The 24,785-nt window shown below is 38.9% G+C and overlaps 1 protein-coding gene across 1 annotated transcript in view; it reads left to right on the top strand.

Moving 5' to 3' along the window:
• The first annotated feature begins 2,208 nt into the window (after positions 1-2,208).
• Positions 2,209-24,785, top strand: part of LOC105922097 (putative transcription factor ovo-like protein 3) — a 59,418-nt gene continuing 36,841 nt past the window's right edge. Inside the window, exons 1-3 of the mRNA XM_036128699.1 lie at positions 2,209-2,464; positions 2,651-2,787; positions 19,670-19,859. Coding sequence (XP_035984592.1) covers positions 2,365-2,464; positions 2,651-2,787; positions 19,670-19,859 — 427 coding nt within the window. The 5' untranslated portion in view covers positions 2,209-2,364. The remainder of the gene's footprint in view (positions 2,465-2,650; positions 2,788-19,669; positions 19,860-24,785) is intronic.

Genomic DNA, 24,785 nt, shown 5'->3' with positions numbered 1-24,785 from the left:
AATTACTATCATCTTATATAAACTGCTTATTATAAAATTGTATTTTTTATTTTGTTTTGCAGTGGTCAGGTTCTGGAAGGTCAAATTATATGTAGCTTCTAGGTTATTTAAAATGCTTTTTATATTGGATCAAATATGAAGAAACAAAGAACATTTTGTTAAAACGTCTAAACCAGTGTCATCCTAACCCCAGTGTCCTCCTGCAAAGGGTATAACCATTGTCTCCAAAGTGAGGGGAACACATTTTTTAGAGGTCTACTGAGGGATTTATCATCTATTCACATCTCTCATTAGTGGCTAAACAACCACGTTTCCACAGTGACCCTCAAACATCTACAGCATAAGTAGACAGATCATTAAGTCCAAAATTAAATGTCTCGTCCCTTTCTCTGCTCTTTCTATTGTGGCGATAAACATTTATTTTAAACATGTGGAAAGCCTCAGTGAGCACAAGTTCTGCACAGAGATTAAAGATGATTGGGTTTATTCCTAGCATGAACTAACAAGCAAGGTATGTAACATAGGTAATAACAATATTAGTATTATTGTTAACTAGCTTAACATGATATATTGGCATGTATTAACTAGTCATCTGCATGCAACAGGGTGACTCATCCTACTGTTTGTTTGGAAAACACTGCTCAGTTTTTAGGGTTTTGCTGGCTCTGGCAGGTTTGCTGAAAGATTCTGACACACACCAATGCAGCAATGCAAAGATCCATCAGAGCATGTGTGAACACTCCTGGTGCGTTTAAAGACGGCTCAGAAAAACATGTTACTACATATTAATACAGAGTAAAGGGTTGTAACAGCTGAAAAAAATGTGGGGTACAGAAGGCACAGATATGGGAAGTACGGGGGACATGTCCCACGCGTATCCCATGTCTGTTACGCAAATGACTCCTGCCACATGTTGATGTGCCCCTAAGGCATTTAACCCCAAGTTGCCTACCAAGCTGCATAGCAGTTTGTTTCACAGTGTGAGTGGGTGAATTAAATTGAATTGACTGTGGCTTCACTCGTTGTGTAATTGTTATGAATAGAAAAGTGCTATATTATTAATTCAGTCCATTCATGATTCACAAGATTATAAAGAGTTCTATGCTGGGATTTCTTTCCAGAATGTTTTGTTGTTAAGAGGGAACTATTGTTCCATTTTAGTCCAAATCCTCTCCATCATGGGGTATCAACAACCTCCAAGTAACCCCAAAGAACACATATGGCACAGATGAGTCTTATCTAAAAATAGCACAACCCACTGGTGAGCTGCATCTAAAGTTTTATTCAGTTACTCTTCCATTTTAATTACAGTTGCATTTATATAGATTTGAAAATCACAGTATCTGAAAAAAAATCTGTTTAATTTACATTAAATTAAGGTGAACTCTGACTTTCCTAATTCAAAGGTCAGTACTGGTAGCCCTTTATATGACAATGGAGAAGCTTTCAGTTTCAAAAAAGTTGGATACCCTTGCATAGGATCTTACCAGATTAGTGTTGCCCTCTTTCTTGAGTGACCACAAGTGGTTAAACAATAATTGTAAAACAGGTCCAACTCCCCTTCTTGTTAGCCACTTATAGTATATATATTGTGAAGGAAGAAGGAAAACTACTCAGGAGCTAAGTTAGATCACATTGTTTACTTAACTCCAACTCAGAACAACAGGAAAGTACCAACATCAGCCCAATATTTAATGTTTTCACTCCTGGAATCTCAGTGACTGAAGCCCCCTTGAGGTCCATGTATGTGTGTATGTTTTAGAGTGTGTTGTTGAGCTAAATCCATTAGACAATTATCAGGAGAAAAGTCTGATTTACCTGTCAGTTAAGATTGTGGCTTCACTGTGTTTGCTCCTGTTACTTAGACCGTGCCCTTCCTCTGGAACCAGGGCTTAGCCTAGAACTTAAATTTGCATGTCAAAAGCTACTTGAATGAGAACTTCTCCGGATACTCAGTACCTGCCATGCAAATCCATTGGAGGACCGGTTAAAATGGCAGATATGCACAGTCATCACAGGTGTATGACTGTCTAAACAGCAAGTCTCATGCAGCAACCTCCCACCCCCACCACTGCCATTCCCTCTTCACCAGTCTGTCCAGAGAAAATGCAAATTTTTCCTGTGATTTTACTGGGATGTTTCACTTGCAGATTGTCTAGGAATAAAACCGTAGTTGTGAGGGGGGGACATATATATCTGTGAGTAACAGATCAGCTGTTGCCGTGTTCATCAGAGTGTGCCAATCTATCAAGACAGAGTTAGAAAGAAAGAAAGAAAGAAAGAAAGAAAGAAAGAAAGAAAGAAAGAAAGAAAGAAAGAAAGAAAGAAAGAAAGAAAGAAAGAAAGAAAGAAAGAAAGAAAGAAATGCCAAGATCTTTTCTTGTAAAGAAAAAACGCAGTGCATGTGGTACATGGCAATGGAAAGAACCCGAACAGCATCAGTGGAAGGAGGACAACTCTGTAGGTAAGATGCAAACAATTTTCATTCAGATGTTATTATAGTATGTATTCAACCTGGCTTAGCTGGTGAATACTAAACTTTTTTCCTTAAATCTTATTTATCTAGTGAACAAAAATGTTGTAGAGAAGATGTTATTCAGTCATGACATCCAAAAGCCTCAAACAATAAATCATCTGGAACAAATTTCAGGAGGTGGAACAACAGTCGGAGTGATACCCCCAGTGTCTTCGACGGTATCAGGGTACCAAGGGTCAGATATCCGAAGCTGGTCAAAAACGAACCCCGTGTGTTTTCCATCTACACTGACCTCCATCAACCGAGCAAAGGTCAGTTTTGTTCTTTAAATTTACTTTTTTTTTACCCTCACTATGTTAAGAGAGCTGTCCTAATACACATCAAATTAAACAAAACAGTATTATATTTAAAACTTCAACACACATTCAGAGGGAAACAAATCCAAATCTTGACAAAAAGGTTTATTTCACTCTAAACTTGGTGTCCAAGTCAAAATTATTTTTCAAAAACATCTTTTATCCTGAGTTTCAATGGTCTATGATCGTTTTAGTGAGACAGAGGAGTCAATCGCCTACTTGGCTCACCTTTAAAGATAAACTACAACAAATACCAAGCAGCTCCAGAAAAAAAACTGTAAAAAAAAAAAAAAAATCTGTAAAAATAAATTATACAGTTTGACTCTTCTCCTGCAGCTTTCATAAAACACATTTCTTGTAGTCTTTTGCCCAGTCATGAGAGTTTTAATTTTGTGGTTGACCATATTAATAAGCAGATAATACACACAATAAAAGTTAATCAAAACTTGGGTTAGGGTTAAAACACTGGAGTGTTTTAAAACTGTGATCTTATAGTTGACACACATTTGCTGGGGTGAGATGGTAAATGGTAAATGTCCAGATGCTGTTCTTGCGGTCAAAAGCCTATTTATTTTTGCTATAGCTTTCTTATAAACGAAAGATAATACAAAACGGCCTGCTGTATTGTGACAGTGTTTCTTGGCCAAGCGGTCAAAACCGATTTGCCTTTCCGGTGAAACACACAACCCTATATGCATTATTTCCCGTTTTATACAGACTTTACACATATTAGCTTCTACATTTAAGCTTTATTTATCAAACATTTATAATTCAAAACCAAAGTTTTTGTTTGTAATTCATCACCTACTTAATCTGACTCACTGTGTCAGATTAAGGCACGTTTAATAACTCAGTCTGACCAAATTTCCTACCAGTTTGATCCTATGTTTTATACAAAGAATTAAGTTTTTTAGCGCATTAACTGATCAAACCTCAGTTCATGTAAATTAAAGAGCCTGTGCTGTTATTTACATGTATGATGGTCAGAGGAAAACCGGCAGAAGGGCTTTCTCTCTTACTTTGCCCTGGCCCATGCCTGCAAACTGGAGAATGCTCATACAAAGTATATGCAAAATTGGTTTAAAGGCACAACTCAGACTAAGCTTTCGGCTTTGAGGGTTGCAGCTTACAAAACTATGACTGTAGCAGCCGAACTGGTGGCACACCTATAGCAAACACTTTTTGGATTTAGAACAAAAAAATACTACAAACCAACACAATGCATATTAACTTATTGTTTACAGCGTGTTTTACATAGCCAGCAAGATAAAAAAAAGTGTCCAATTTGGGTTCACAAATGATAATTGGACATATTCCATATAAAACATTTAGTCTAGAATTAAGTTTTCAGTAAATCTGGAGCAGGAAACAATTGCCATTTACATACCAAACCTCTGCTGATTTAGAAATGGGATGGTTCACACTCTCCTAGAGAATTTCTGACATTCATGAACTAAAGGTTAAAACCCCTGGGCTCACACACAGCTGTCTAAATTTGTACTCTCCCCTAACTGTTACATTTATAAAGTGCTTTGTGATACAGACTGAGTAATCGTTATTCCAATGACAATCAGGCCAAATGATGTATACAAGCGATGTCTGAAAGCTTCTACCAAGATAGTTATTTTCGCATTATATAAGACTCAATACAATTGTCATTGGTGCTGAAATTTTATGACAAGATTGCCCAATTTTTCATCAAAACAAATGGAAAGAGGCCTGGTAGGTTCACCTAAACTAAAAGATCAGAGACATGGCTTAAGGGCCCATAGAAATGATTGAGGAGCTGCAGAGATTTACAGCAACCTAGGATGGTTTGTTGACAGGACAGCTATTAGCCATGCAACAAATTTGACTTACATGAGAGAGGAAGGAGGAAGAACATTAAAAAAATAGAAAATTTCTGAAGAAATTTAAGAAGGCGCCTGCCTTGTGGTGCGTACTGTGTCATCAAAGCCAAATCTTCTGAGTGTTGGTTAGGCTGAGCTAGTGTCAGGATGTAAGGTACAACTCTCAAGAGCTTGTAACAACTGTAAATTTGTGTCTGTCTATACCATGTGCTTCTCAGACCGAATGCTGCTCATTTTGATTGGATTAGTGTAAGTCTCTTTATCTCTGAATCGGTCAGTCCTTACTCAGGTTTCTGCAGCTGGTTCAAACGCTGCTGCACACCTTTTAATGGAAAAACATAAAGTAAAGCACATTACCCCATCCTGACCTGCCTTCACTGGTTGCCTGTTTATCTTAGAGTTCAGTTTAAAGAACTTCTGATTGTTTTTAAGGATTTAAACAGCTTATTATTATTGTTTTTTTTTTTTAATTGTTGAGTCTTTACCTGAGTCATTTTATTAGATGGTATTTTGTTTTACCTCCTGTTAAAGTGCTCTTTAAATAATGACAATGATGATGATTATGATCACAAGAAACTTTTGCATCATCACCCAGAACCTCACTTAGTAAGTCAAGGAATTATTTTAAACTAAATATTTAAGGCTAAAATATTAAACTGTTTATTGGTTGTTTTTTCTTCAATCCCACCGTTATGTTTAGTAATTTCTGCCTAAAGCTGCAGCATTTTCATTTAATCCATCTGAATGCAGTATTTGCAAGCCATACTCTGATTGGATGGAAAGAAACCTGTCTGTGATTGGCTGGTGAGGTGGACAGTTTTTGAAGCGCACAGACAGAGTGGAGCGAACGGAGAAACCATAGACATTATATTTTGTGTCTATGGGAAAAATAGCCGAGCGAGTTATATTTTACGTCAATAAAAAAAGGAAAATAACAGTTTTCATGGAGAAAGCACAAAAGCACCCGCTTATCTAAAGTGGTAGACTCGAAATAGGCAGAATTAAGCTGTTGAAGTGGTTTGAATGGCGTGTCAGCCAATCAGATAGAGACATCCCTCCATGAAGTATCGTTCTGCTCACCAGTCAGTTTTTTAAAATAACTACTAAATATGCAACGCGAGCTTTAGACAAAACCAAACTGAAAGAGAAACCCCCAAGTAACACAAAAAAAGAGTAAAGTTTTGTTAAATGAGCGTTCGGCGCACAGCCCATGACATCACCCGTCTGATCTATACTCCTTTCTGGAAGGTGGCGGTAATGCACCTAAAGTTGTTTGCCAACCGGCATTAAAAAAAAGAGAAGAAGAAGAAGACGGGCAAGTGAAGTGTGCTGAAAAGACATGTTGTTATAGATGAAACATATCTTCAGCGTTAGATCTCAAGAAAATGGACGGCTTAGGGTTTACTGCTAAATCAGGTGACGTTTCTATGTGGATCAAGAATGGCTACTATCAGGCAGATTCCAGAGTCGGCAGCTGTTTATGACACAATGGGCGAGTCACCAGATAATCCTGAGGGTAAAAGATGGATATGTAGCTTTTAAAACGCCTGACATATACCTAATTATTTATTTGCTGTAATGTATTGATTTAAATTGAAAAATACTTTTTTAAACCCAAAGGGAAATTAAATGTTGTAGCTGCTATCCTGCATCTTTCTTGAAAAATCTGCTGTAGATAATGTCGGCAGGATTAACTTAAAGTAGCGGCTGATACAAAAAACAGCAGTTGACTGGATGAAGACGCACGTTTTGATATATATACTATGGGGGTGAAAAAAAAAATATTCTAAACTTGCAACACCGGATCGCGATCATGCAACCTCTTGACTTGCAGTCCTAGGACTAAACCATTGTACCAAAGACTAGAACCACATTTGGTCATACATTATGTGGAGTTTAGCTGTGCGTAAGGGGGTGGTTTTTTGCTGATTTCATTGCTATGGCAACTCAAAATGGCGTGAAGTAAAAATAGCATACTTCAGGGCGTCGAGACGCACGTTTTCATATATAGTTTGTGGGTGTACACCCTACGGTTGGGGCTGTATTAACGGTGACGGAAGAAAAATAAACTATAACTAGAATCGTTCAACTTCTGAAGAAGTTGAAGAAGGCGCCCGCCCGGTGGTGGGCATAGCCATCAAAGGCAAAGCTTCCGAGTTCCTTGGTCGTAGGCTCTCATCGCTTGGGGATTTTAAATCAAACCTTCTGAGTGAAAAGGATTTGTCTTCACCAAAACCTGCCGACCAGGAAAACTTTGCGTCTGCAGAGCTGCAAACTGCGTATTTCGATCTGAGACGCAGCTAATGACCTAATTGGCGACAGCCGATAGTCAAAGTTTCCCATTCATTTGCTACGGTAGTCCTAAACCACTACTAACGTAATACACTTTTTGGCCACAAGCGTCATTTTGGGGGCGTTGTTTCCACTTCTTTTCGTAGAGCCATTTTTAATAGAAAGAAGAAAAGGCAAAAACGGTCCAAACAAAAGGTCGTAACGTTTACATTTGTAACCTCTGCCTTACATAAACACTAGAATTAAATCTTAATAAATAAAAGTATAGACAATTATTTCAGTAACTCAATTCAGTAATTGAATTACACTATATACAGGAGTTGGACAATGAAACTGAAACACCTCTCATTTTAGTGTGGGAGGTTTCATGGCTAAATTGGACCAGCCTGGTGGCCAATCTTCATTAATTGCACATTGAACCAATAAGAGCAGAATGTGAAGGTCCAATTAGCAGGGTGAGAGCGCAGTTTTGCTCAAAATATTGCAATGCACACAACATTATGGGTGACATGGGTGAGTTCAAAGGAGGACAAATTGTTGGTGCACATCTTGCTGGATGTGTCAAAACTTTCTTCAATTGAATAAAAACAAAACTGAAGTAACAATATTTGGACCAATAGAGGAGAGATCAAAAGTTAGCACACAGCTTCAGCTTCAAATTTCCCTTGCCTTGCATCTGTGACCAAGACAGCAAGTGTTTGTGATGTATCAAGAGCCATGGGGTCCAGGGTAATGTCAGCAAACCACCAAGAAGGACAAACCACATCCAACAGGATTAACTGTGGACACATGAGGAAGCTGTCTGTATCCAAAAAACATTAAACCACGGCTCCCCAAGTCACAGCAGAATTAAATGTGCACCTCAACTCTCCTGTTTCCACCAAAACTGTCCGTCGGGAGCTTCACAGGGTCAATATACACAGCCGGGCTGCTATAGCCAAACCTTTGGTTACTCGTGCCAATGTCAAACGTCGGTTTCAATGGTGCAAATCTTGGGCTGTGGACAATGTGAAACATGTATAGTTCTCTGATGAGTCCACCTTTACTGTTTTCCCCACATCCGGGAGAGTTACGGTGTGGAGAAGCCCCAAAGAAGCGTACCACTCAGACTGTTGCATGCCCAGAGCGAAGCAGTGATGGTTTGGGCTGCCATGTCATGGCATTCCCTTGGCCCCATACTTGTGCTAGATGGGTGCGTCACTGCGTGGACTTGTTGTTGATTTTTATAATAAAAAGATTTCCCTTTTACACAACATTATGAACAACCTCAGAGTTTAAGAAAAGTATTTGCAATTTCAACAGTACTTTTGCTCAGTTAAACATTTATTTAAGTGCATTATGCATAGGAACTGGTCACATGGATTGTAAGATGTTGAAAAACATTTATTCACAGTTTTTGGGACTTAAAAACACACACTAAGTGCTGCTGTTAGACTTGAACTCCCATCCCTCCAGACTTCCATAGGCCATTGACAAATTTAATGAAAAGTAACTTTAAATTATCCTTAAAAGACAAAATGTTGAAAAATCAAAGGGCTTATTTAACGCTTTGAGAACATATCTTGTATTCGGCCACAAAATCAACAATAGTACAATGATCTTTTAAGCTTATAAGACCATTTTTAAGATGCCAATACATGTAGCATATAGCTCAGTGGCGTGCAGCCTAGCCACCGCATTTCTACCATAATATAAAACCGACATTAAATAAACGACTCACCATCACGTAGTTGCAAGGAAAACACCCAATGGAACCCTTCGTCTTGGTTAATGGACTTGATTCAACAATATCCTTCAGTAAATTAGGAAAAACGGCAGCACAGCACTGCAAGCAATAGCAGCAACAAGACGGAGGAGTTCACCTCTGACCCGGAACTCAAAGAGTACTGCTTGTTGTCTGCTCTGAATAATACACAGCGCCACTCGTGGACAGTATAGGAACTGCAGGAACGAAGTACGTCTTTTTCAGTAATCATTGTTGAATGATGATAATGCATTTGGCTGCCGCGTTTGACACCTCTGCTCTATACCATAATAATAAATGATTGTGGTCTAAAACCAGGTGTTTCAGTTTCATTGTCCAACCCCTGTAGATGACTTATTTTCTAGCAATGATTTCTGTCACGAGGACATAATGCAGTGTTGTGCTGGCAGCCATCCCAACTAATAAAAATAAGATTTAAGATTAAAATAGTACATTATAGTAGTAAAATAAATACAATTATTGTGGTTTAAGGACAAGTTTGGTACCTGCATTAAGGTTAATTTCAAAAGGTACTTGTAATTTTCAGACTAAAAAACATTCTAAAAAGATGTTCTAATTCAGTGAATATGACTGGATATTTAAACAGAAAATAATAATGAAATTAATTATTCTTTCAACTAGCAGTTTTTGAGTATGACTAAAATTCGAGGCAGTGAAGGAGGGTAACTGATAAGTGATGGCTGATGGTGGAGAGCTTGCAGGCCTGGCTTTGGTGGAGAAGCAGCAAACAACTGTGGCAGGAAATGTGACTTTCATTTCAATGCAATGCAATGCAAAACTGGAGAACAGTAGAAATCAGTAGAGTGAGAAAAACTGGCCCTGATGTCCTCCAGTAGCCTAAGCCTGATTGTAGGATGTCCCTGAACTCTCGTTACATTACAAAGTTTACAATAATAAGGAGAGCCAGCGAAATGCTTGAGGCAGGATTATACAGGAAAAGGAGGAGATTAAGTATAATATAAAATAAATTAATAAACAATACATAAAATACTTTAATGTTTTCTTAAAACGTCTGAATACAAACTGTCCCAAAACATGTTAAATAAATTCCTTTATCATCATTCATTTATACCAGTTGTTCAAGTTATTTAATTGTTACTTGTAAAAAAAAAAAATTATTATTGTAAATTAGAAATGTCCCATGCTCCTGAATGCAGCTTTCTGACGCTCGGGAACGCATCACACTGGTCTGAGAACACAGCGCGGAGTAGAGGCACGTTACTGCTTAAGACAAAGCTTTGCCGTTTGTAAAACTCATGTCGGCTGGCACGGTTTATTGTTCTGTGTGAATGACAAGAGATCACAACAAATGAGGCTGCTAATGAGCCAACAGCCAACAGGAGAAGGTCTGCATCGAAGCAGCATGGAAAATTGGTGTTATTAAAACATGATTAAATACTTCAATGTAGCATGAAAAAATAAAATATGTGAATAAAAAAGTTAAAGGCATGAGGTGAACTGTATTGATTTAAATTGAAAAATCGTTTTTTAAAGACAAAGGGAAATGAAATATTGGGTGAAAATGTAATTCTCCAAAATTGGCACAGCTTGGATTCGAACTTTCGATCTTCTGCTTTGCAGCCCGACACCTAACCCACTCGACCAAAACACCAGTGTCGTGCTCAGCTGAGCTTTATTGAGAGGTCGATTGTGTTAAGAAGTGTTTTTTGCGAATTTTGTTCCAAATGTAAGTCGAAACGGCATCAAGTACAAAAAGCCCTGATCGCGGCGTCGAGACCAACGTTTCGATATATAGTATGTGGGGGTAGACCCTACGGTTCGGGCTGTATTAACGGTACTATAATAATAATAATAATAAAGAAACCCTTATTAGGTGCATAGCATAAGGCCTCCGCCATGCATTTTCAATGCATAGGCGGGCGCCTAACTAGAAACGTTCAACTTCTGAAGAAGTTGAAGAAGGCGCCCGCCTGGTGGTGCGCGTAACCGTCAAAGGCAAAGTTTCCGAGTTCCTTGGTCGTAGGCTTTTATCACTTGGGGATTTTAAATCAAATCTTCTGAGTGTGAAAAGGATTTGTCTTCGTCAAAACCAGCCGACAGGAGAAGGTCTGCATCCAAGCAGCATGGAAAATTGGTGTTATTAAAACATGATTAAATACTTCAATGTAGCATGAAAAAATGAAATATGTGAATAAAAATGATAAAGGCATTACAAACTACTAAAGGAAGTACAAAATCTGTGAAGCAGAAGTTGGTGAGACCTTCCTAGAGCTACTTCCGGTTAGCAACATGTTAAGCGTTAGCTGGTAACATGGTTGTGTCCAGTATCACCAGGTGATTGTACTCAGTTTGGTCCAAATCCTATACTGGGAAGTTCCTCAAAAAGGGTGCCAATACTTAATGTCACCAAAGCTCACCAAAGGCCATGTGTCAGATCGGCCTCCTTTAGCAACTAAGCCTCCCCAAAAAAAACAGTCGACAGGAGAAGGTCTGCATCCAAGCAGCATGGAAAATTGGTGTTATTAAAACATGATTAAATACTTCAATGTAACATGAAAAAATGAAATATGTGAATAAAAATGTTAAAGGCATTACAAACTACTAAAGGAAGTACAAACTCTGTGAAGCATAAGTTGGTGAGACCTTCCTAGAGCTACTTCCGGTTAGCAACATGCTAAGCGTTAGCCGCTAACATGGTTGTGTCCATAGACATAATATAAGAGTAGACCCCGCATTGACTGTCGCTGCGCAGGAATTACGGGCGCCACCTTGGGGCGGTCGACTTGATACCTAATCCTGCTGATTCAAGCTGACACACTAATGATGCCTCAGCACTGTGCGGCTCATTTTTGTTTAAATCGAGGGATTATTTATGTCAGGGCTCGAGGGATAACTTTTCACAAGCAAGATGAAAAGACATTGTTTATATTTTTGATCAGAATGTAAGTTTTCTAATACTAGGAGATACAAAGTTGTTGTTAGACATTAGTGAATAAACAGCATATATATATATATATATATATATATATATATATATATATATATATATATATATATATATATAGTGAACCCTCGCTATATTGCGGTTCACCTTTCACGGTCTCGCTGCTTCACGGATTTGCATTGATGAGCCGTTCATTACAGTTCTCATCAGGTGGCGTGTCGGTTTATAAGAATCTTTTTTGAAAAAAAGAGTGACAACTACCGATAAAAATGTGTTCTTCTCCCAAAAAAAAAACTCACCTGCACCGCGGGCTTTAGAAGAAAAAAACGCTACAGAGCGGAGTCACGGATGCAGCGCCTCAGTCAAAAGAGCAGTGAAATACACACGAGTCACTATTTGTCCTACTGTACTTTGTATTTTTTTATAATAATTTTTAATTTTCTCCCGTTCTAATCCAATGACTCGGGTCGCGGTGGGCCACGCTGATCTCAGTCAATATATTCATAGTTGAACAATATTTCCCACTTCATGCATAAAGCCAATAAAAAGTGGAATGGTCCTTCAGCCTAATTAAAGGTTTAGCTTAGGTGGACAAAGGAACGTTTTAGGAGATCGTTCCTTACAGTGTTGTTATACTTTATAGGTTGACCAGCGTGATTTATTTTTTGCAGTTTTTCAGTTATTGATTTTAGTTTGGGTATGTTTTCTGCGTTATATAAGCCTGTATACTTTAATTGCCCTTTTGTTAGGTGCAGACACCCCCAAATCTCCCTATTGTAGAGCAATAAAGGTTTGCTATTCTAATTAATTCAGAGGAGTAATGAACTATGACTACTAAGATCAACTATAACCAAGTTATTGTTTGAAAATGTTATAAACATTATACTCTCGAAGAAGAATAAACCCTTCTGATTAGGAAAAATAGACTTTATGAAAACAGTTGAACATTCTAATAAATGAAATGCCTTTTTTGGCAATGTCACTTGACATTGCTATCTAAAGTAAAGTTCTTTAAATGAGACAAAATAAATCGCAATATTTATTCAGGAATAAAGTACAAAACAATATAACACACATTTTACAGTAGCAGCTAAAACAACTTGCATGATAAAAGAAAAATATAAAATTAATAACTGCTTTCTTGAGAAAAGTGTTGAGACCAAAAGGTAGATCTGACCACATCTTTTTACACAAATGAGGAACATCATTAAGGACGCCAGCCATCCTGCACAGAGACTGTTTCAGCCTCTCCCCTCAGTCAGGAAACTAAAAAAAACAAACAAAAACATGTGTCCCAAGAGATCTTTGCCAATAAGCAGGAATATATAAATCATTTTATAAGAATGCTGTAGGGGGGGGGAGGCTCGGTAGATGACACAACTTCATAGTAATGTTACTGATTTATCAGTAGAAATATATTAAAAAGACTTACGTTTTTTCCAGTGACGGCGATAACATATGATTTACCGTAGCACTTTATTTTGAAGCGGCGGGCTGGGATGACGTCATCGGTTGAAATTAAAATTCATAATATCTCCGAAACCAAAGCAGCACAAACGATAATTTTAACGGCACAAACCTGCACAAACGAAGCACTAAAAAAAGTAGCCCAGTTTGATCGGATTCGAAGCAAAATGGGGAGATGGTGAATTCTGGATGACCTTAACAAATATTCTTTAATATCTTCAAAACCAAAACAGCACAAACGCTAATTTTAACGGCACAAACCTGCACAAGCGAAGCACTAACCATTCCGTCTATTTAACTGAGTTTTTTCTGTGGGTGGGGTGTCAGCTTCACGCAGCTCTTCCATCCCTCAGTGCCGTGTAGCCTAGCCACCGCATTTCTACCATAATATAAAACCGACATTAAATAAACGACTCACCGTCACGTAGTTGCAAGGAAAACACCCAATGGAACACCCTTCGTCTGGGTAAATTGGACTTGATTCAACAATATGCTTCAGTAATTTAGGAAAAACGGCAGCACAGCACAGCAAGCAATAGCAGCCACAAGACGGAGGAGTTCACCTCTGAACCGGAACTCAAAGAGTACTGCTTGTTGTCTGCTCACACAGCGCCACTCGTGGACAGTATAGGAACTGCAGGAACGAAGTACGTCTTTTTCAGTAATCATTGTTGAATGATGATAATGCATTTTTCTAGCAATGATTTCTGTCACGAGGACATAATGCAGTGTTGTGCTGGCAGCCATCCCAACTAATAAAAATAAGATTTAAGATTAAAATAGTACATTATAGTAGTAAAATAAATACAATTATTGTGGTTTAAGGACAAGTTTGGTACCTGCATTAAGGTTAATTTCAAAAGGTACTTGTCATTTTCAGACTAAAAAACATTCTAAAAAGATGTTCTAATTCAGTGAATATGACTGGATATTTAAACAGAAAATAATAATGAAATTAATTATTCTTTCAACTAGCAGTTTTTGAGTATGACTAAAATTCGAGGCAGTGAAGGAGGGTAACTGATAAGTGATGGCTGATGGTGGAGAGCTTGCGGGCCTGGCTTCGGTGGAGAAGCAGCAAACAACTGTGGCAAGAAATGTGACTTTCATTTCAATGCAATGCAATGCAAAACTGGAGAACAGTAGAAATCAGTAGAGTGAGAAAAACTGGCCCTGATGTCCTCCAGTAGCCTAAGCCTGATTGTAGGATGTCCCTGAACTCTCGTTACATTACAAAGTTTACAATAATAAGGAGAGCAAGCGAAATGCTTGAGGCAGGATTATACAGGAAAAGGAGGAGATTAAATATAATATAAAATAAATTAATAAACAATACATAAAATACTTTAATGTTTTCTTAAAACGTCTGAATACAAACTGTCCCAAAACATGTTAAATAAATTCCTTTATCATCATTCATTTATACCAGTTGTTCAAGTTATTTAATTGTTACTTGTAAAAAAAAAAAATATTATTGTAAATTAGAAATGTCCCATGCTCCTGAATGCACCATAGCTTTCTGACGCTCGGGAACGCATCACACTGGTCTGAGAACACAGCGCGGAGTAGAGGCACGTTACTGCTTAAGACAAAGCTTTGCCGTTTGTAAAACTCATGTCGGCTGGCACGGTTTATTGTTCTGTGTGAATGACAACAAACCACAACAAATGAGGCTGCTAATGAGCCAACAGCCAACAGGAGAAGGTCTGCATCAAAGCAGCATGGAAAATTGGTGTTATTAAAACATGATTAAATACTTCAATGTAGCATGAAAAAATTAAATATGTGAATAAAAAAAGTTAAAGGCATGAGGTGAACTGTATTGATTTAAATTGAAAAATCGTTTTTTAAAGCCAAAGGGAAATGAAATATTGGGTGAAAATGTAATTCTCTAAAATTGGCACAGCTTGGATTCGAACTTTCGATCTTCTGCTTTGCAGCCCGACACCTAACCCACTCGACGAAAACACCAGTGTCGTGCTCAACCGAGCATTATTGAGAGGTCAATTGTGTTAAGAAGTGTTTTTTGCGAATTTTGTTCCAACTGTAAGTCGAAACGGCGTCAAGTACAAAAAGCCCTGATCGCGGCGTCGAGACCAACGTTTCGATATATAGTATGTGGGGGTAGACCCTACGGTTCGGGCTGTATTAACGGTACTATAATAATAAAGAAACCCTTATTAGGTGCATAGCATAAGGCCTCCGCCATGCATTTTCAATGCATAGGCGGGCGCCTAATAATAATAATAATTTTAATAAAGAAACTCTTATTAGGTGCATAACATAAGGCCTCCGCCATGCATTTTGAATGCATAGGCGGGCGCCTAATAATAATAAAGAAATCCTTATTAGGTGCATAACATAAGGCCTCCGCCATGCATTTTCAATGCATAGGCGGGCACCTAATAAAGAAACCCTTATTAGGTGCATAGTATAAGGCCTCCGCCATGCATTTTCAATGCATATGCGGGCGCCTAACTAGAATCGTTCAACTTCTGAAGAAGTTGAAGAAGGCGCCCGCCTTTGACGTAACCGTCAAAGACAAAGCTTCCGAGTTCCTTGGTCGTAGGCTTTTATCGCTTGGGGATTTTAAATCAAATCTTCTGAGTGTGAAAAAGATTTGTCTTCGTCAAAACCAGCTGACAGAAGGTCTGCATCCAAGCAGCATGGAAAATTGGTGTTATTAAAACATGATTAAATACTTCAATGTAGCATGAAAAAATTAAATATGTGAATAAAAATGTTAAAGGCATTACAAAGTACTAAAGGAAGTACAAACTCTGTGAAGCAGAAGTTGGTGAGACCTTCCTAGAGCTACTAAGCATGTTGCTAACCGTTAGCCGCTAACATGGTTGTGTCCAGTTTCACTGGGTGATTGTACTCTGTTAGTTTGGTCAAAATCCTGTACTGGGAAGTTCCTCAAAAAGGGTGCCAATACTTAATGTCACCAAAGCTCACCATGGGTCAGATTGGCCTCCTTTAGCAACTAAGCCTCACCAAATCTGGGCAAGGAAACTCAACATTTGACCAAAATGGTGTGTAGCGCCATTTCCCACAGGTGAGTGGTGCTGTATTGGCCGGGGGGGGGGAGCATGTCTGGTTATCCTGTCAGATCCTCTTGGAGTCCAAGGGCCAATAGGAAAGCATGTGAAATCCAAATTGGGACAGAAAAGTGATTCACGGCTGATAATCAATAGAAAATTTAAAAATGTTAAGAGGAAGTGACTGTGCGAATTTCAGATTCCTACATTCATCACAGCCAATGCAGTGGGTGTCAAAAGGTGCCATTCTATCCCAAAGGAGGATGTCCCTGAGCTCTCGTTACATTACAAAGTTTTCAATATTAAGGAGAGCCAGCGAAATGCTTGTGGCAGGATTTGACAGGAAAAGGAGGTGGTTATGTATTAATAAAAAATAAATTAATAAACAATAAATAAAATACTTTAATGTTTTCTTAAAACTTCTGAATACAAAATAGATTAAACAAATTCCTTTATCTTCATTCATTTACATCAGTTGTTCAAGTTATTTAATTGTTACTTGTAAAAAAAAGAAAAAAGTTTGTGGTGCAGCTCCTAAAATCCCCGGCAAGTGAAAAAGCAAAACCAAGACAGGTGCAGTTCCTGCTGCAGCTCAGCCATGGCTTCCAGTATATGTCCCCTATTTTGAAAAAGCAGTGACAACATGCACACAGAGACCAGGAACATGACAGTAATAATCCTCCCAGCATTAAGTCCAAGAATGCCCTATAACAAACACAGAAGCTTTTTTATAAGCAGCAGAAGCAACAAACACCACATGCAAAAATGTTAACCAGAAACTGTCTTCTTAGTGGTCGACAAGTGACCACCAGGCGGGCGCCTTCTTCAACTTCTTCAGAAGTTGAACGATTCTAGTTAGGCGCCCGCCTATGCATTGAAAATGCATGGCGGAAGCCATGTGTCAAATTGGCTTTCACTCTACATAGTATAACTTATCTATGTAGAGTGAAAATTGAGCGAGTAGGCTGAAGTTGTTTGGAGTTTTGAAATCTTTGAAAATGCCAGAGTGGGCCACTCTGCGGGTTGGAAAATTCCGTCATTGACTTTCATTATAAACGATGATTTCGCTGATTTTCGGACATGAGCTTCGAGGAGTAACTGTGAAGAGACGATAAAAGATATCCATATCCCGTTTTCACTTCTGAGTAGTTCACAGATATATCTACAAACTAGAAGTAAAACGGTGTTCGTAGGTAAAAGCATGATGATACAGCACAGCTTTGAAAATGGTAATTTCGAGGCTTTTTGAGGCTTTCTTTCTACCCAACTCCATTAATTCCGATGGGTTTTTTGGGGGTGGTTTTTCGTTAATTTCGTCGCCATGGTAAGTCGAAACCCCAATAAAAGTAATGGCACACCATTCTCGACTGAGCCGCACGTTTTGATGCCTATATTGTGGGGTTGCACGCTACGGTTCGGGCCGCATTAATCGTGAAACAATTAAGAATAATAATAAAGAGAACCGTTTAGAGATGAATAGTAATAGGCGCTGCCCATGCAGCTTCACATGGCACTGCCTCCTCATTGCAAATGCTATGGCAGGCGCCTAATAAATTTGTTTAGATGTGAATAGTAATAGGTGCCCCCATGCAAATGTATTGGAGGCAGTGCTTTGCTTCTGCCTCCCCCTGCATCTGCTATGGCAGGTGCCTAATAATAAAGAGAACCATTTTCAATGCATAGGCAGGTGCCTAACTAGAAATTTTTGGAAGAAATTTAGCAAGGCGACTGCCTCATGGTGCGTACCGTACCCTGACTGAGTGGAATGTGTGATTTTAGTGTCTTTGGAGCATTTCTGCAGCATGTAGCAGAGGCAAAAATGGGTAAAAAAATGAATTTTTGACACCTCATAAAATACGCATGCTTTATGCGACACAGCCCAGATTTGTTGTGGAGCTTTCTTTATAAAGGAAGTATGGACACTGTCAAGCAGAAGTTGGTAGGATCTTCCTAGAGCTACTTCCGGTTAGCAACATGCTAACCATTAGCCACTTACATAGTTGTGTTCCGTATTACCGGGTGATGGTACTCTGTTAGTTTGGTCCAAATCCTGTACTGGGAAGTGCCTCCAAAAGGGAGATAATACGATTTTGCATGGTTCTTGTTTATTACGTCGCCATGGTAACTCAAAATGGCAGTTTATACAAAAAGAGCACCTGAATGGATGAAGAATTACTTTTTTGATATGTATACGATGGGGGTGAAAATATAATATATTTAACCTGCTACACCAGGTTTTGATCCTGCGACCTTTTGAGTGTCAGTCCCACAACTTAACCAGTGGACCAAACCCCATCATATATAGACTTGCATTTGGCGGAGGTTAACTGCATACAATAGTCATTGAAGGGCATTGGGTGAGAGATGGCGGCGAGCAGCACTTTGTTTCTCCGGAACCATAAATGCTAGAGACGTAATTATTTCTGCGTTTATTTCGTAACAGATAGGGGAAGAAGACAAGCTATGGGTTTTAGCTGGAAATATTGTATGGAAGTTTTTGGCATGGTTTTTCACTATTTACGTCACCATGGTAACTCGAAATGGCGTGAAGTACAAATAGCACACTTCATGGCATCGAGACGCACGTTTTGATATATAGTTTGTGGGGGTAGACCCTACGGTTCGGGCTGTATTAACGGTGAAAACCCTTATCAGGTGCATAGTAATAGGCACTGCCCATGCATTTGCATGGCAGTTGCCTAATTATAAAGAAATCCTTATTAGGTGGATAGCATAAGTACATTTGCTTTGCAAATGCTATGGCGGGCACCTAATAATAAAGAACCCTATGCATTTGCAATGCATAGGCTGGCGCCTAATAATAATAGTAAAGAAACCCTTATTAGGTGGATAGTACTAGGCTCCACCATGCATTTTCAATACATAGACGGGTGCCTAATAATAAAGAAACCCTTATTGGGTGCATAGTACTAGGCTCTGCCATGCATTTTCAATGCATAGGCAGGCGCCTAATAAGAATAAAGAAACTCTTATTAGGTGGATAGTACTGGGCGCCTAATAAAGAAACCCTTATTAGGTCCAGAGCAATAGGCACTGCACTGCAGGCGCCTAAAAACACAAAATATCAGATTCCCTTTGAAGTTTCTCACAGTAAATAAAAAAAATGATTGTGGTGGTCTGGTCAGGTGAGAAGGAAATTAAACTTTTTGGCCTGCTGTGCTGCACAAAACTACTCTTAACACAGGTCCAAGTTGTAATACATCAGAAAAATCAAAGAACCCGATATTTGAACCAGACATAGTGTTGCGTTTAAAAATATTTATTTAACATAGTTGTATTCCAACATTATATCAAATAGTTATTGGGGTATAAATAATTTTAATAAACACAGTTCCTTTAATTAAACTTTATTTTCATTGTACAGTACAGCTCAATTAAATTAAGATCCAACTCTTCATAATAAGATGTTAACAGGATTATCAAAGAGTGAATAGGATGCCTTATTATGTTGTCTAAATTGTGTAATCAACTTTTAAAATCAATGTCTTTCTTCCAGGCTCGCCCGCGTGGGACACCTGTTTCTGGTGATTTTGGGTGCTCACTGTGCCACAAAATCTTTCCCCTGCAGCGCATGCTGACACGCCACCTCAAGTGCCACAGTCTTGTAAAGAGACATCCCTGTCGATTCTGTGGCAAAGGATTCAATGACACTTTTGACCTCAAGAGGCACATGCGAACACACACAGGTTAGAAATGTTTACTGCATCTACAAAAAATTACTTATTTAATCTTTACACAGAATGCTAATGAGAAATTAAAGCCGCAAGAAGCAATGTCTGGCCCTCGCAGCTGAACGCCGTTCCAGCCTGTGTTGCAACCGTAGGAGAACAGCATCATTACCTTAGTACTCACCCACTGTTCCGCAGGTCGCCACTAACGGGTACCATGAGCAAGCCTCAACATTGCTTCTCTACCAGGCTTAGTTGTGCTTTGGTGAGAAGTGTTGAAAATTTGGCTGAAATCTGATGATCACTTCCTGTTTGGTGGCGAAGGATTAATAAAGACTTCCTGTTGTGTTTTTGAAAATGTTGCCTAAAATTATTATCTGAAGTTGGTTGATATTTGAAACATAAACACTGTCAATGAGGAGTAATCAGCAATAAAAATAATAATAATAAAGAAACCCTTATTAGGTGCATAGTATAAGGCCTCCGCCATGCATTTTCAATGCATAGGCGGGCGCCTAATGAAATAATTTACTTAGTGCTCAGTGGGCGTGGCTAAAGTGATGTCATCAGTTGACCAAATCAACCTCTTAAATAGTCATCCACGGTCAAGTACACACAATTTGGGGAAGATCTAACGATGTATCAGGGAGATAGTGCCTTGTAAATGTCCTAGTTGGCGCCATTGATCCAAATACTAATATAATCCAATGGAGCTGTTGGTAGGTTCAGAATCAGAAATACTTTAATAATCCCAAAAGGAAATTATTTTTTTGTTACACGCTCCAGATATACAGATATACAAACATTTATTTATTTATAAATAAATATATATATATATATATATATATATATATATATATATATAAAAGAGAGAGAGGGAGAGAGAGTAAATGGTGACAAATGTTATTCATATCCAGTTTGAAGCATGTGTGATTTAGAGCCAAACATATGCGAATGGGGTGCAGCCACATCCACACTGCCTAGCCAACTGTTGCTGTTCAGAACAGGGTTCAGCATTAACATGTTTTGTTGGTAGACACTTTGCTTGAAAGTTGTGAGTAAACATCTAAAAAAAGTAAATCCAGCAATAAAAATGGCAACTTCATGTATTAAGTGGGTGGGGATAAAGTGATGTAATCAAATAAGCATTTAACTGTAGTGAGAACTTATAAGAGATGACAGAAAGATTGGTCCTGCTGCAACCTAGTGTTGAAGTTATTACAGTTTCGTCTTTCATGCTGAGAAGTCAGATTTCGAGCCTTGGCAATGCTTTCATGCAGCAAAAAGCTTTTGATAACTTTTGATCCTCAACGGGATCTGTACCGAGAAATTTTTAAGTCTGTAACTCAAAGCTTTAGGAGGAGTTCGCTCAGATACAATGTGATGAGAAGAGAGAAAATGGTGGCTTCAATTCAAAATGGCCAACTTACTGTAGGGTTTGGACCATAGCTCCAAGAGACTATGTGGTGGAAATAGGTCATGCCCACCAAATGTTGGGTGGATCCCTGTATGGGGTTGGATTAGGATCGATCACATTGATTTTGATGTGATCGATGCAGTTACAATAATCTATGCGGAAATTAGAGCCAAGCGTATGGCCATGGAATGATGCTGCATTTCGCTACGCCGCCACTGCCAAGCCATCCAATAAAAATTATCTATGCTCCAAATTAAGTAAAACCAACATGTTACCTGCCTTCTGACACAGTTTGAAGTTAATTAAGTCAATAGGGACCGAGAGGGACCTTTCCAACCAAAAAAACTGACTTCCTGTTACCAGGGGGCATGGCTTTGAAGATGTCAGCATTTGGATATCTGAGAGGGATCAATAATGCCAAAGTTTGTTCAATTTGGCCATTCTATATAAAGGTTACAGCGTTTGGAGTTTTGTTGAGAAGGACAAATTTGAGGCCTAGCCCCACCACTTTAACATGCACAAATACTCAAGATTTAGATAACTTTTAACCCCTCTGTGCCTGGACTGCATACTGACCAAATTTGAAGCTGATAGCTCAAAATTTCTAGGTGGAGTTTGTTAAAGTTTGACGTGTATGAAAATGAAAAATTGCTAAAGTGACACATGGACCCAAAATGGCAGACTTCCTCTTGGCTTTGGGGCAACCTCCAAGCGACTTTTTTTCATCAATCGGGGCGATCCACCTATATACCAAATTTCAAGTCCTTAGGACTTACCAGTTTCTCTTTCCAATGTTAGGGGGCACTGTGGAGCTGTTTGGCTGCAGCCATTTTCAATTCCATTAAAATACTGAAATGTCACGCAGGGGACAATTTTGAGTAGTTTTGTGAGTTTTTGAATATGTTTAAGACTCCAAACAGCTGCTTCATTTCAGAGGAGAAAAATAATAAACAATAGAATTACAATAAGTCTTTGCAGCGCTTAACTCATAAAACACATCTCACTTTGGTCAATACCTTGGTGCCGGAGTCACAGGTTCAAATAATTATGGAAGAGAAGACCAAGAAAAGAGATAATAAATAACGTGACTAATCAATAAAAAGATTTTTCATAATTAAACATAAACATTTTGCAATTTCTAATTTTCCTTTTTCCGTGAAGGTTTAAACAAATGCTTGTTATTTAATTTCGATCCATTTCCAACAGAGTTGATTTCTTAGCTTCAGACTTTGTTGGGAGATGAAAAATGAGCCGCCTACCACTAATCTCTTGAAAGTTTGGAGGAGTCCTAAGAGGAGCGCCATGAGAATTTGCTGCCTGTGACAATGGCTCCGAATATTAATATATTTTTTATACTCTTTATCTCTTTTCGACTTACATTTAGTAGTGTGTGTGTATGTCCCTTTCATTTTGCCTTTTCAATTAACGACATGGTACTGAACCATTTTGTTGTCAATTTTGCTGCTCATTTTCTATGTATGGAATTGATTTTGGAGACAAAGAAGGGCAACGTGTAGCCATTGTATACACAACGGAACAGCTGTTAACCCTCGCTGAAAGCCCAGCCACAGCAGCTCAGCAAAAAATCCCCTGGGGAACAAGGAGAAAGAGTCAAGGGAGATGGGCAGAGAAAAGCCAACATACCTGGAGGAAAACATATAGACCCGCGTTTCCATTAATCATCATGGGAAATGTAAGATACCTCAAAAAGTGGAGGATTTTCCCCTCATTCACACGGACTTCATCATCCATGCGGACTCCGTATTCAATGGGGTATTTTCCATCGACTCAGTGGTGCTGCAGCAACATGGAGAACCCTCCTCCATTTTCCATTAGAAATACGGTTAGTGACCGAATGTGTCAATTTTTAAAAAGCAGATGAGCCAGAAAGGAAGTCAGACACAGGAAGTTGTTATTGTTTCACCGTGCCGTGTCTACGGTGAAGCACCCTCGGTGGACCCAGTTCGTTTTACCCAGTCAGGCGACCCCCACTTACTTTACTACCTTGAATGTAGGACGCATAAAACAGACAAGTATGCTTTTAGTTATATTTTATCTAGGTAAAGACAGAGAAATAGTTACAGTCACACCAGCGCTGATGGGCCCCTGATCGGCAGGAGGCCTCGAGTGCTCATCACACAAACATTATAAAGGGATCTCGGGACACACCCATACAAGTGCGGTACACATCCATACTGTGACATCAGCAGGGAAGCTGTGTCACCTCCGGGGTGGTATCTGATAGATATGTGCCAATCTTTTGGGTCAGTGCCATCTAAGTGTGCCATGCAGTTCTGGGATAAACAGCTCGTTCCACTTGACCTTGTTGATATCCTAACAAAGTGTAAGAAGGACCTGGCATTAGAATGCTGGAATAAGTCTCAGACAATGGCTCGAAATAATCTGGCGCTGATGACTGGTCTGAAGGCTGGTTATATAGTGACAGATACAGGTGGATGAGGTGAGTGGTAATGAGAACTGGGCGGAGCTAAGCAGGTGTGTGAAATGAGTAATCAGACCAACGTTAGTGCTGAGATCATGACACATAGAAGTTTTACTAAAGTAGTTTTTTCTATTCAATTAAATTGTAGTTATATAGAACCAATTCACAACTTGTCATCTCAAGGAACTTTACAAAGTCAAATTCAATCAATTTATACAGACAAATTGGTCTAAAAGTTTCCTATCTAAAGTCGGGCATACACTGTATGAGTTTTTGCCCTTTTAGGGCCGATTCTTCAGTCGTGTGAGAATTTTTTGGATCGGGCTGAGTTTCAGCTTGATCGTGCGTCCTGCGTCATGTAGTATACAGGGGGCAATGAGGGGCGATTCGCCTCTCACAACCACCTCCCGATCAGGAATCAGACGGTCGGCTGAAAATCAAACATGTTTGAAATTCAGTCTGCCCTCTGAGTGATCATAAGTGATCGTCAGTGAGTCCTGCTATTGAAGCGGAGTTACGACCGTCTATGAGCCGATTTCGCCCAACATCGCTCACCGCGCATGCGCAAACAAGGAAATTCTTCTTTGTCTTCTCAAACACAAAGTAGTGGAGAGAAGCATGGCGGCGGTACGTGTGACATAGAGTTAAACTACGGAGGAGCAACTCGTAGAAATGCCAAGGCAGCGCGTTTCTTTCTAGTGATACTCATTTAACAGTGAGCAACACTTCCGCTATTTTCTTCTTCTACTGTTGACATTTGGCTGATAGTAAAGAATTACAATAGTCGAGGGTTGAAGTAACAAATGCATGGACTAGTTTTTCAGCATCACTCCTGGACTGAATATTTATAATTTTGGCAATATTACAGAGGTGAAAAAGGAAACCCTGGAAACCTGTTTAATATGGGATTTGGTCAAAGATAACACTAAGTTTTTTTTTACTTTATTACTATAGGCCAATTTAATGTTGTCCAGATTAGGTGATTGATTAAGAAGTTTATTTTTTAAGGACTCTGGTCCAAAGACGACAACTTCTGTCGTGTCAAAATTTAAAAGCAGAAAATTTAACGTCATCCAGGTTTTGA

Source organism: Fundulus heteroclitus, unplaced genomic scaffold (assembly GCF_011125445.2).
Source record: "Fundulus heteroclitus isolate FHET01 unplaced genomic scaffold, MU-UCD_Fhet_4.1 scaffold_109, whole genome shotgun sequence".
In the NCBI taxonomy this organism is placed as follows: domain Eukaryota; kingdom Metazoa; phylum Chordata; class Actinopteri; order Cyprinodontiformes; family Fundulidae; genus Fundulus; species Fundulus heteroclitus.
This window is presented reverse-complemented; position numbering and strand designations above follow the sequence as displayed.